The sequence below is a fragment of the Hypanus sabinus genome, chromosome 7 (assembly GCF_030144855.1).
Source record: "Hypanus sabinus isolate sHypSab1 chromosome 7, sHypSab1.hap1, whole genome shotgun sequence".
In the NCBI taxonomy this organism is placed as follows: Eukaryota; Metazoa; Chordata; class Chondrichthyes; order Myliobatiformes; family Dasyatidae; genus Hypanus; species Hypanus sabinus.
In genome coordinates this window covers 18570873-18583730 of record NC_082712.1, presented here as the reverse complement: position 1 = coordinate 18583730, position 12858 = coordinate 18570873, and the positions used below count along the sequence as shown (strand labels likewise).

General features: G+C 41.9%; 1 protein-coding gene across 1 annotated transcript in view; it reads right to left on the bottom strand.

Annotated features, from left to right (window-relative positions):
* Positions 1-8221, bottom strand: part of galntl6 (polypeptide N-acetylgalactosaminyltransferase like 6) — a 784854-nt gene extending 776633 nt beyond the window's left edge. The window contains exon 1 of the mRNA XM_059974280.1: positions 8153-8221. Coding sequence (XP_059830263.1) covers positions 8153-8215 — 63 coding nt within the window. The 5' untranslated portion in view covers positions 8216-8221. The remainder of the gene's footprint in view (positions 1-8152) is intronic.
* Positions 8222-12858: the final 4637 nt, after the last annotated feature.

Sequence of the window (12858 nt, the reverse complement as noted above, 5' to 3'; positions counted from 1 at the left end):
TGCAGCCTTTAATGGAAAATTAATGTGAAGAGAACAGTGAAAAGCAGCACTACAGAGATATGAAAGTGTTTAGAGAAATCCAAGGAAAGTCAATTAAAATGCACACTGCTGTGAAGTAAAAGGATAATAACTGGAGCTTGCAGAACAGAAGAAAAATAAAAGATGATGAACAAGCAGAATAGGCCTAATCCATATCGGCAATTAGGAAAGAAAGAAGACACGGCTGAATTTAAAAGGCCGATGAGAAAAGAATAAAATTAGAAAATAGAGAATAAATGATTTTGCTGTTTATTAGAAGAAAACCTATTGTTAAAATGCTAATCTATTCATTGTGGATAAAGGATAGAATCCTCAAAGTTTTGGAATATTAAATTTAAGAAAGGCTTTTCTATACTCCTGTGCTTCATAAAGTGGACACAAAGTGTTTATTTGTGTTCTGTAGCCTGTCCATTTCAAAGTTTGACATGTGGTGTGTTCAGAGATGCTCTTCTGCACACCACTGTTGTAATGGGTCATTATTTGAGTTCCTGTCACCTTTCTGTCAGATCACTCCAGTCTGGCCATTCTGCTCCATGCTCTCTCCTTTTCAAGGTATTTTCAACCACAGAACTGTTATGCACTGGATTTTGTTTCTGTTTTTTACACCATTATCTGTAAACTCTAGTGTTTGAAAATCCCAAGAGATTAGCAGTTTCTGAGATACTCAAACCAACCCATCTAGCATGAACAATTATTCCACAATCAAGGTCACTTAGATCACATTCCTGCCCCTCACATTTGGTCTGAACAACAACCAAACCTCTTTACCATGTCTGCATGCTTTATGCATTGAGTTGCTGCATTATCAGCATTAACATGCAGTTGTACAGGTGTGCCTAATAAAGTGGCCACTGAGTGTAGATTTACTGTGGTTAACACTGATTACAAAATTAATGTCTTTGAAGCAGAAAGCAGAAATATCGCTGAGCTTTCTTTTCACTGCTTGAGTTAGTGCTTTGTTCAAATACTTCGGCCTGGAAATTAAATCGCTCCTAAACAAAAGCAATAAACTTGCATCGTGCAATAATTCATGTTGTATCTCAAGTCAAGTCAAGTCAAGTCAAGTCAAGTCACTTTTGTTGTCATTTCGACCATAACTGCTGGTACAGTACACAGTAAAAATGAGACAACGTTTCTCAGGACCATGGTGTTACATGACACAGTTCAAAAACTAGACTGAACTACGAAAAAAAAACAACGCAGAGAAAGCTACACTAGTCTACAGACCTACACAGGACTGCGTAAAGTGCACAAAAACAGTGCAGGCATTACAATAAATAATAAACAGGACAGTAGGGCAAGGTGTCAGTCCAGGCTTCGGGAATTGAGGAGTCTGATAGCTTGGGAGAAGAAACTGTTACATAGTCTGGCTGTGAGAGCCCGAATGCTTCGGAGCCTTTTCCCAGACAGCAGGAGGGAGAAGAGATTGTATGAGGGGTCCTTCATAATGCTGTTTCCTTTGCAGATGCAGCATGCAGTGTAAATGTCCATGATGGTGGGAAGAGAGACCCCGATGATCTTCTCAGCTGACCTCACTATCCGCTGCAGGGTCTTGCGATCTGAGATGGTGCAATTTCCGAACCAGGCAGTGATGCAGCTGCTCAGGATGCTCTCAATACAACCCCTGTAGAATGTGATGAGGACAGGGGGTGGGAGATGGACTTTCCTCAGCCTTCGCAGAAAGTAGAGACGCTGCTGGGCTTTCTTTGCTATGGAGCTGGTGTTGAGGGACCAGGTGAGATTCTCCGCCAGGTGAACACCAAGAAATTTGGTGCTCTTAACGATCTCTACTGAGGAGCCGTCGATGTTCAGTGGGGAGTGGTCGCTCCATGCCCTCCTGAAGTCAACGACCATCTCTTTTGTTTTGTTCACATTCAGAGACAGGTTGTTGGTTCTGCACCAGTCCATTAGCTGCTGCACCTCCTCTCTGTAAGCTGACTCGTCGTTCTTGCTGATGAGACCCACCACGGTCAAGTCATCAGCAAACTTGATGATGTGGGTCGAGCTGTGTGTTGCAGCACAGTCATGGGTCAGCAGAGTGAACAACAGTGGACTGAGCACGCAGCCCTGGATGGCCCCTGTGCTCAGTGTGATGGTGTTGGAGATGTTGCTCCCGATCCAGACTGACTGAGGTCTCCCAGTCAGGAAGTCTAGGATCCAGTTGCAGAGGGAGGTGTTCAGGCCCAGTAGGCTCAGCTTTCCAATCAGTTTCTGAAGGATGATTGTATCTGTTATTGAACTGGAATCTTTCCAATGCTTCCCTTACCTTGTCAACACAAGTTTCACAAGGGGGGTGTGGTAGCGTAACAGCATAATGCTTCACAGTGCTTGTGATCTGGGTTCAGTTCCCACTGCTCTATGTAAGGAGTTTGTACGTCCTCCCCAAGACCATGTGGGTTTCCTCTCAAATACGCTGACTGGCTACTTTTTTAGTATAGGAGTGGAATCCAGTATGGTATTCTGCTGTTACAGCCCATCCACTTCAATATCGCTATGATGCGCATTTCTTGCTCTTCTGCACAGCGCCATTTAAACACATGGTTATTTGAGTTAACAGACAGGTTTAACAAGCAGGTGTACAGATGTACCTAATAAAGTGGTCAACTGGGTGCATATTCCAAGGATGTGCAGGTATTATAGTAAGTTGCGGCATGTTATGTCAGCACCAGAAGCACGGCGACTCTGGTGACATCCTCGGACTGTACTGGTCATTGACACAGATGACACATTTCATGTATATTTTGATGTACCTGTGACAAATAAGGCTGATCTTTAAACTTTTATTAATGATTGGCATCCCTCCGATGCACACCTGCTAACACATTCTTGTTTGAATTAGTGCCTAAGCTCTATCCCACAATCTTCAGTCATGTGCTGTAAGGTAGGGAGATGCTGAGGTGTCAGAGTGTGGCAGGTCCCTGTCGATGGGGTGAAAAGTAGAGGGCATGTGCATGGTACCAAGGACATCAGGATGATGCTCAGACCCAGAGGACTGTAGTCAAGAGAACAATCATAATAGCCACCTTGGGAGAATCACCCATGCATTCAGTTACAGTGTAGGAAGACATTCAAAGACCTTAGTACAATATTCAAAGTTAACAGTCTTGACCTGAAGCTCAGAATGGCAGCCTTAAAACACACACAGCTCACCACTCTTTCACAGACACACACACACACTACTCACACCACTGTCACAGAGTCAAACATTCACTCATAGACACATACACACACACACACCTCACAACTTCCTCTGACAAACTCACACACAGTTCACCACACTCTCTCACTGTCTCACTCATCTATAATCATGTTTCCTTATTGTTAAACTCTCTGAAGTTTTATGATAGGTAGGAAAAGTTACAGCAAATTCTCAGCTAGTTTGTTAAACTGGGAAGAGAACCAGGAACTTACCTGGACTTTGGGGGGCCTGAGTTACAAGGAGTGGTTGAGTCAGGTTGGAGTTCATTCCCTGCAATATAAGCAGGGGACTGAGGTTTAACCGAACAGAGGTATAGAAGATCATGAAAAGCATTGACATGGTGAAAGGACATAGTCTCTTCCCCTGGGAAGGAATGCTAAGATCAGAGGCAAGAAGTTTAAAAGGGACATCGGGGGCAACTTCTTCATGAATTTGGAATGAGCTGCCAGAAATAGTGGTTGTGGTGGGCATATTGGCAATGTTTCAAAGTGGTCGAGATAGGAAGATGGATAGGAGAGGGCTAGAAGGCTATAGATCAAAAGTGTGCAGAAGACTCGCTGGACAACATAGTTGGTGTGGATGAGTTGGGTCAAAGGCCTGTTCCCTCGTGGTATTGTCCCGACAACTCTATGACCCGGTCTTTGAACACCCGTTTTTGTTTTGCTATTTGATCTGTTCTAGAATCAAGTCCATCACTGAAAATCCTTGTTCCTTCCACTGTGATCCAGAGTTCATTTCCTTTCTTTTTTCTGTTTTCTCATTGGTTACAGATGTGAGGAGTTGGACTTACAATTCATGGAGGTCCTAAATATCCCTGTTCCTTTTGCCTTGCCTGATTCAGTTCTCAATTCCAAAAATACAAAGCTGAAACTCTCTGACAACTGAAAGTTTATGGAAGAATACACAACTTACTAAACACAAATCATGTAGCAGCAAGCTGGAGGAAAGTCAAAGTCCAGTTTTTGTCATATGCACTGGTACATAGAACCATAGAACATTACAGCACAGAAACAGGCCTTTGGCCCTTCTTGGCAGTGCCGAACCATTTTTCTGCCTAGTCCCACTGACCTGCACCAAGACCATATCCCTCCATACACCTCTCATCCATGTACCTGTCCAAGTTTTTCTTAAATGTTAAAAGTGAGCCTGCATTTGCCACTTCATCTGGCAGCTCATTCCACATTCCCAATACTCTCTGTGTGAAGAAGTCCCCCACCAATGTTCCCTTTAAACTTTTCCCCCTTCACCCTTAACCCATGTCCTCTGGTTTTTGTCTCTCCTAGCCTCAGTGGTAAAAGCCTGCTTGCATTCACTCTATCTGCACCCATCATAATTTTGTATGCCTCTATCAAATCTCCCCTCATTCTTCTATGCTCCAGGGAATAAAGTCCGAACCTATTCAATCTTTCTCTGTAACTCAGTTTCTCAAGTCCGAGCAACATCCTTGTAAACCTTCTCTGCACTCTTTCAACCTTATTAATATCCTTCCTGTAATTTAGTGACCAAAGTTGCACACAATACTCTAAATTCGGCCTCACCAATGCCTTATACAACCTCACCATAACATTCCAATTCTTTTACTCGATACAAATGTGTGCAGAGGTGCAATGAAAATCTTACTTAAGATATGATTAGCTTTATTTGTTAATGTTCATTAAAACAGACAGTGAAATATTCCATTTCCATCAAATCAGATCAACGAGGACTGTACTAGGGGCAGCCCACAAGTATCGCCATGTTTCCAGCACCAACATAACATGCCCATATCTCACTAGCCCTAAACTGTACGCCATTGGAATGTGGGAGCAAATCCACACGGTCGTGGGGAGCGTACACCTGCTGCAGCAGCACAGCTGCAGAGCATCAGACAAGCTGCATTCATAAGAAAAACACACATCCAACACAAAATATACACTATTTATATGAGAAAGGACACTCTTAGGACAAAAAGAAGTTGGAGTGTAAAGTGATTATAGTGGTCATAGTGTAGCTGTAATAGGCTAGGGATTAGGGTTGAGCTGTTTGGTTCGTTTGAAGTTCAAACTGAATTTATTATCAAAATAGGTATATGTCAGCATTTACTACCCTGAAACTCATTTTCTTGTAGACATTCTTTCTGAAACTTACAAAAACAATTTTTGTTTTAGCTGCAAACAACAAAGATAAATGTACATACTGTATACTGAGATCCTTATCCGTGTGAAACAGAAAATAACCTCGGTTCAGCTGGTACTTGCTTCCAACAATTAAATGTTATCAATTTCCTCCAGAATAAAATAACTTTAGGTATGTGGCAAATCATAATAAATATGAACTGAATGTAGTGCAGGAAAAAGAAACAGCAGTTGTTAAGTTACATGCACAGAATGCTGGAGGAGCTCAGCATGTCAGGCAGCATCTATGGAGAAGAATAAACAGCCAACATTTTGAGCCAACACCCTTCTTCAGGACTGAGAAGGAAGGGGGAAGCTGTCAGAATAAAATGGTGAGGGTGTATGGAAAAGAGGCTAACTGGAAGGTGATAAGTGAAGCCAGGTGGGAACGGTCAAAGGCTGGGGAAGAAAGAATCTGATATGAAAGGATAGTGGACTATAAAAGAAAGTGGGGGAGGAGGGGACCCAGGGGAAGTAATAGGCAGGTGAGAAGAATTGAAAGGTCAGGGTGGGGAATACAGGAAGGGGGAGGGGAATTTGTTCACTGGAATGAAAAATCGATATTCATGCTATCAGGTTGGAGGGTACCCAGATGGAATACGTGGTGTTGCTCCTCCACATTAAGGGTGGTCTCATCTTGGCACAAGAGGCGGCCATGGATCGACGTGTTGGAACGGGAATGGGAAATCGGAGTGGGTTTGGCCACTGGTAAGTCCCCTTTGTGATGAACAGTGTGAATGGTGCTCGAGGATGCAGCAATATTATAAGTCTAATTTTTATGAATATTTTCCATTTTTACCGTTTTCTTCAGTTGTGCATTACAGTATAAGGCAACTGTAGTTCAATGGAATTCCTATATCGAAGATTTGAAGGCATTTTGTATTCACAGATAAAGCCCAAAGGTCTCATTAGAAGCTGAGTTTCATTTCACTGATAGAATTCCATGCTGGCAATAAATGCCGACCATGTAGATTTAAAGTTATCATTCATTTTCCTCTAAGGAGACTGCATGTGTTTCAGAATGCTCACAGATCTAATTGACCCATTCCACTGTCAGTGAGATACGGTGGTCAATACCCTGGCAGGCGTGAATAAATCTGGAATGGAAATCCTGCAGGCAGCAGGAAGGTGAAAGAGAAAAGTGCTGGTGATGACTTGGAAGAAATTAAGATGCTCCTGAAGAACTAATCAATGCAAAACGGTCTGTAATTGATACCGATTACAATCCAATTGTGCTTTGTAGAAACTGAAACATGAGGTATCCCTTGAGTAAATTTTATTTTGAATGACCCAGAGCAACTGACTTTGCCACGCACTTAGACAAAAAATCCCAAGGCAGAATTAAAAATTAAACCAGTTTCAAACATGAATTATTTGTCAGCTCTCAGTCCACCACTGCTTTGTCAAGAACGTTGCATCAAATATCCTGCTATTATCTCAATTAAATGCTACTTTCACACCAAGTTCTTGCCTGTTAAGTGGCACCTGGGAAAATTCTTGTGACTTGACAGTGTAGAACCCCCCCCCCAGACCAAGGGGGTCACAACCAAGATTAAGGGTAGGCCATTCAAGAAATTTCTTTACTGCAAAGATATCTGAGGAAAGATGTGCTGGTGTTGGAGAGGGTACTGAGGAGGTTCATGAGAATAATTCTGGGAATGAAGGAGTTAACATATGAGGAACATTTGATGGTTCTGGCCTTGTACTCATTGGGATTTAGAAGAATGAAGGAGCATTTCATTGAAACATATCGAATATTGAAAGGCCTGGATAAGTGTAGGCATAGAGAGAATGTTTCTAATACTAGAGGAGTCTGGATCCAGGGGGCACAGCCTCAGAACAGAGAGGCATCTAGTTAGAACACAGATGAGAAGGGATTTCTTTACCCAGAACATGGTGAATGTGTGCAGTTCATTGCTACAGATTGCTGAGGAAGCTGTCATTGCGTATTTTTAAAGCAGATGTTGATAGGCTCTTGATTAGCAAGCATCTCAGAGGTTATAGCCTTAAGGTCTTATGGGCTTCAAACCATTGAGTCTGCAACAACCACTAACCACCCATTCACACTAATCCTACATTCATCCCATTCTTTTCATCCCCTTTCAGATCCTACCCATACACCAAGGGCAATAAGCCTACAAATACGCAAACCTTCAGGATGTGGGGGAGAAACCTATGGAGTCACGAATAGCTCCTATAAGCGCCACATAACAGCCCTCCAGATCAGGGTTGGAGCTGGGACTTTGGCATTGTGAAGCAGTGCCTGCACAGTGTGGAGGAGAAAATCGTAAGACTATAAGGAATAGGAGCAGAATTAGGCCAGTCAGCCCATCGAGTCTGCTTTGCCATTTGATCACGGCTGATTTATTATCCCTCTCAACCCCATTCTCCTGCCTTCTCCCTATAACCTTTGATGCCCTCACTAATCAACCTCTGCTTTAAATATACAAAGAATAAAAAACAAAGAACAATACAGCACGGTACAGGCCATTCGGCCCACAATGTTGTGCCAACCCTTAAACCCTGCCTCCCATATAACCCTCCACCTTAAATTCCTCCATATACACAATGGCTTGGCCTCCATTACCATCTGTGGCAATGAATTCCACAATTTCACCACCCTCTGGCTAAAGAAATTCCTGCTCATTTCTGTTCTAATGGCAAGTCCTTCTATTCTGAGGCTTGCTGCTCCCCCCCCCCCCCCCACCCCATAGGAAGGATATGGGGTTAGAACAGTAAAGTTTGCTGAGGAGAAACTTACCCACAAATTCAGTGAATGACAGAACAGACACAAGAAACTGAACGATCGACTCCTGGTTCCCATTCTCAAGAATAAATGACTTTTCATAGAATGACCTGGCACAAATGTGATAACCCACAAAGGCTAGTTGAATGGAATCATTACAGGGCCTGTTTATTATTGACTCAGAACTTTAAAATCTCCCTGAGGCAAGAGAATCGTTATTACCCACTACTGGCAAAGTATTCAAAATGTGAGTATTCAGCCACCATTCATTACTTAAAGCTTTATTGAGGCATTAAAACATTTTCTACCCATAATACCTCAATATATCATCTGAACTGTTTTATTGGAAAGGTTTCTTAAAAATTAGGTTACTATAGTGGATTCTCTCATATCATTTCTTTTCTCTTCAGTTCACTAGTTTCATTGTAGAAATGTGACAATACAGTCAATTTTTTCTTCTTTTCCATGGCCACACATTTGTTTAAATTGACTGTTTTAATTTGTTTCCATGCAGGATGTTGAGTGCACCAGCATTTATTGTCTGATCTTAATGGCCCTTGAGCCCTTCAGGAGAAAATAATTCTGGCTGGGTCAAAAGTCATAGAGGTATACAGCACAGAAACAGGCCCTTCGACCCATCTTGCCTATGCTGACCAAGATGTCCAGGTGAGCCCTTCCCATCCCTCCTCTCTGAAGCTTCTCAAGACAAGGCCTCGGCACTTGCACCACATGACAGCCACAATGTCCACTCCATTGCAGCTTAGCTTGCTTTAAAACTTCTAAACAGGAACTGCTTACACATCTGTTGTGATCATAAGACCATACAGTACTGTGTAAAAGTCTCAGGCACATATATATATATAGCAGTTCAGATGATAAGACTTTTGCGCAGTACGATATTTGTCAACGTGAAGTGGAGAGCGATTTTGTAAATCTGGCATGGGTGCAGACACACCCGCCCCGAGACACAAGGCAAGGTAATTTGATTCCAAACAATTTGGGACAATTTGTTTTATGGGAAGGATGTGATTGGGACAATATGTTTTATGCGAAGGATGTAATAGAGAAATGGAGGTCATTTAAAGGTGAAACTTTGAGGGTACAGAATCTTTATGTTCCTGTTAGGTTGAAAGGAAAGGTTAAAAGTTTGAAAGAGCTATGGTTTTCAAGGGATATTGGAAACTTGGTTTGGGAAAAGAGAGAGATCTACAATAAATATAGGCAGCATGGAGTAAATGAGGTGCTTGAGAAATATAAAAAATGTAAAAAGAATCTTAAGAAAGAAATTAGAAAAGCTAAAAGAAGATATGAGGTTGTTTTGGCAAGTAAGGTGAAATTAAATCCAAAGGGTTTCTACAGTTATATTAATAGCAAAAGGATAGTGAGGGATAAAATATTCCCTGGAGCGTAGAAGAATGAGGGGAGATTTGATAGAGGTATATATGTAGATAGAGTGAATGCAAGCAGGCTTTTTCCACTGAGGCCAGGGGAGAAAAAAAACAGAGGTCATGGGTTAAGGGTGAAGGGGGAAAAGTTTAAAGAGAACATTAGGGGGGGCTTCATCATGCAGAGAATGGTGGGAGTGTGGAATGAGCTGCCAGATGAAGTGGTGAATGCGGGCTCATTTTTGACATTTAAGAAAAACTTGGACAGGTATATTGACGAGAGGGGATTGGAGGGATATGGCCGAGGTGCAGGTGAATGGGACTAGGCAGAATAATGGTCTGGCACAGCCAAGAAGGACCAAAAGGCCTGTTTCTGTGCTGTAATGTTCTATGGTTCTAAAACTGGCCCCTTAGAGAATCAGAGTGGACAGCTATATATGGAGCCGAAAGAGATGGGGGAGATTTTGAAAAATTTCTTTTCTTCGGTATTCACTAAGGAGAAGGATATTGAATTGTGTAAGGTACAGGAAACAAGTAGGGTAGTTATGGAAACTATGATGATTAAAGAAGAGGAAGTACTGGCGCTTTTAAAGAATATAAAAGTGGATATGTCTCCGGATCCTGACAGGATATTCCCTAGGATCTTGAGGGAAGTTAGTGTAGAAATAGCAGGGGCGCTGACAGGAATATTTTAAATGTCATTGGAAACTGGGATCCTGGAGGATTGATATATTGCTCATGTTGTTCCATTGTTTCAAAAGGGTTCTGAGAGTAAACCTAGCAATTATCAGATTGTAAGTTTGATGTCAGTGATGGGTAAATTAATGGAAAGTATTCTTAGAGATGGTATATATAATTATCTAGATAGACAGGGACTGATTAGGAACAGCCAACATAGATTTGAGCAAGGAAGGTCATGTTTGACAAATCTTTTTGAATTTTTTAAAGAGTTTACTAGGAAAGTTGACGAGGGTAAAGCAGTGGATGAACTTCAGTAAGGCCTTTGACAAGGTTCCACAGGGGAGGTTAGTTAGGAAGGTTCAATCGTTAGGTATTAATATTGAAGTAGTAAAATGGATTCAACAGTGGCTGGATAGGAGATGCCAGAGAGCAGTGGTGGATATCTGTTTGTCAGGTTGGAGGCTGGTGACTAAAGGTGTACCTCAGGGATCTGTACTGGGTCCAATGTTGTTTGTCATATGCATTAATGATCGGGATGATGGGGTGGTAAATTGGATTAGTAAGTATGCAGATGATACTAAGGTAGGAGGCGTTGTGGATAATGAAGTAGGTTTTCAGAGTTTGCAGAGAGATTTAGGCCAGTTAGAAGAGTGGGCTGAACGATGGCAGATGGAGTTTAATGCTGATAAGTGTGAGGTCCTACATTTTGGTAGGACTAATCAAAATACGACATACATGGTAAATGGTAGGGTATTGAAAAATGCAGTAGAACAGAGTGATCTAGGAATAATGGTGCACAGTTCCCTGAAGGTGGGATCTCATATGGATAGGGTGGTGAAGAAAGCTTTTGGTATGCCGGCCTTTATAAATCAGAGCATCGAGTATAGGAGTTGGGATGTAATGTTAAAATTTTACAAAGCATTGGTGGGGCCAAATTTGGAGTATTGTGTACAGTTCTGGTCACCGAATTATAGGAAAGATGTCAACAAAGTAGAGAGAGTACAGAGAAGATTTATTAGAATGTTACCTGGGTTTCAGCACCTAAGTTACAGAAAAAGGTTGAACAAGTTAAGTCTTTATTCTTTGGAGCATAGAAGGTTGAGGGGGGACTTGATAGAGGTATTTAAAATTATGAGGAGGATAGATAGAGTTGACGTGGATCGGCTTTTTCCATTGAGAGTAGGGGAGATTGTGGGCCGAAGGGCCTGTAATGTGCTGTACTATTCCATGTTCTATGTTCTATGAGATTCAAACAAGAGGGCATGAGTTGAGAGTTAAGGGGCAAAAGTTTAGGGGTAACACGAGGGGGAACTTCTATACTCAGAGAGTGGTAGCTGTGTGGTACGAGCTTCCAGTAGAAGTGGTAGAGGCAGGTTTAATATTGTCAATTTTAAAAAAAATTGGATAGGTATATGGACAGGAAAGGAATGGAAAGTTATGGGCTGAGTGCAGGTTGGTGGGACTAGGTGAGAGTAAATGTTCGGCATGGACTAGAAGGGCCAAGGTGGCCTGTTTCCGTGCTGTAATTGTTATATGGTTAAATGGTTAATTGGTTTATTGATCATTACAGAATGTCTCTCTGGTGCTTCCCACTTGACCCCCCCCCCCACTTCCTTTCCACTTTCCCCAACCATGATTCCCCTCTCCCTGCTCCCTTACCACTTTCAGTTCACAATAGAGATCCATATCAGAATCAGGTTTATCATCACTCACATATGTCATGAAGTTTGTTTATTTTTGCAACAGCAGTACAGTACAATACATACATTGACTGCAAAGCTGTGCAAAAGTTTTGTGCCTAAGCATTACCAATGACAACCCACAGAAAAACAAAGACTAATCTGATTGTAGCCACGATTTAACTGCCACATTAGTTCATCCTGTCGTCACGGTCACAGAGAGAGTGTACAACCTCCTTACAGACAGTGGTGGGATTTGAATGCCAAATGTGATTGCTGGTACTGTAAAGCATTACCCTAACCACTATGGCACTTACTGCCCATAGTTTACTAACCAGACAATCATTATATCCTACCTCTCAGCTGCGTAAATCACAAACAGCAAACATGCAATAAAATGTCATCATTAAGAGAACAACATGCCCAAGGCATTTCACAGGAATAGATTCAAACTAAATCTAACACTGAGCCACATAGAGTGATATTAAGGCAGCTAACAATAGACTTGGTCAAATAAAATTAGTTTAAAAGGGTACATGAAGGAAGGAGAGAGATTCTACATCAACAAGGGGATTTAAGCACAATGCCTTTATAAGATCATAAGACATTGGAGCAGAATTCGGCCTACTGTGTCTGCTCCGCTAACTCATCATGGCTGATTTTTTTTATCCCTCTCAACTCCCTTCTCCCACCTTCTGCCATAACCTTTGAAACCCAACAATCATTCCACAATCAAAGTCACATTGATCACATTTCTTCCCCATTCTGATTTTTGGCCTCAACAACGACTGAGCCTCTTGGCCATGAATGCATGCTTTTATGCATTGAGTTGCTGTCATGTGATCAGATACTTGCATTAACGAGCAGGTGAACAGGTGTACTGAATAACGTGGCCACTGAGTGTGCAATATGTGCCAGAAAAGGGGAAAAATACCTATGGCATGCAAATTCAATTCCAAACCAGTTAACCATAGTA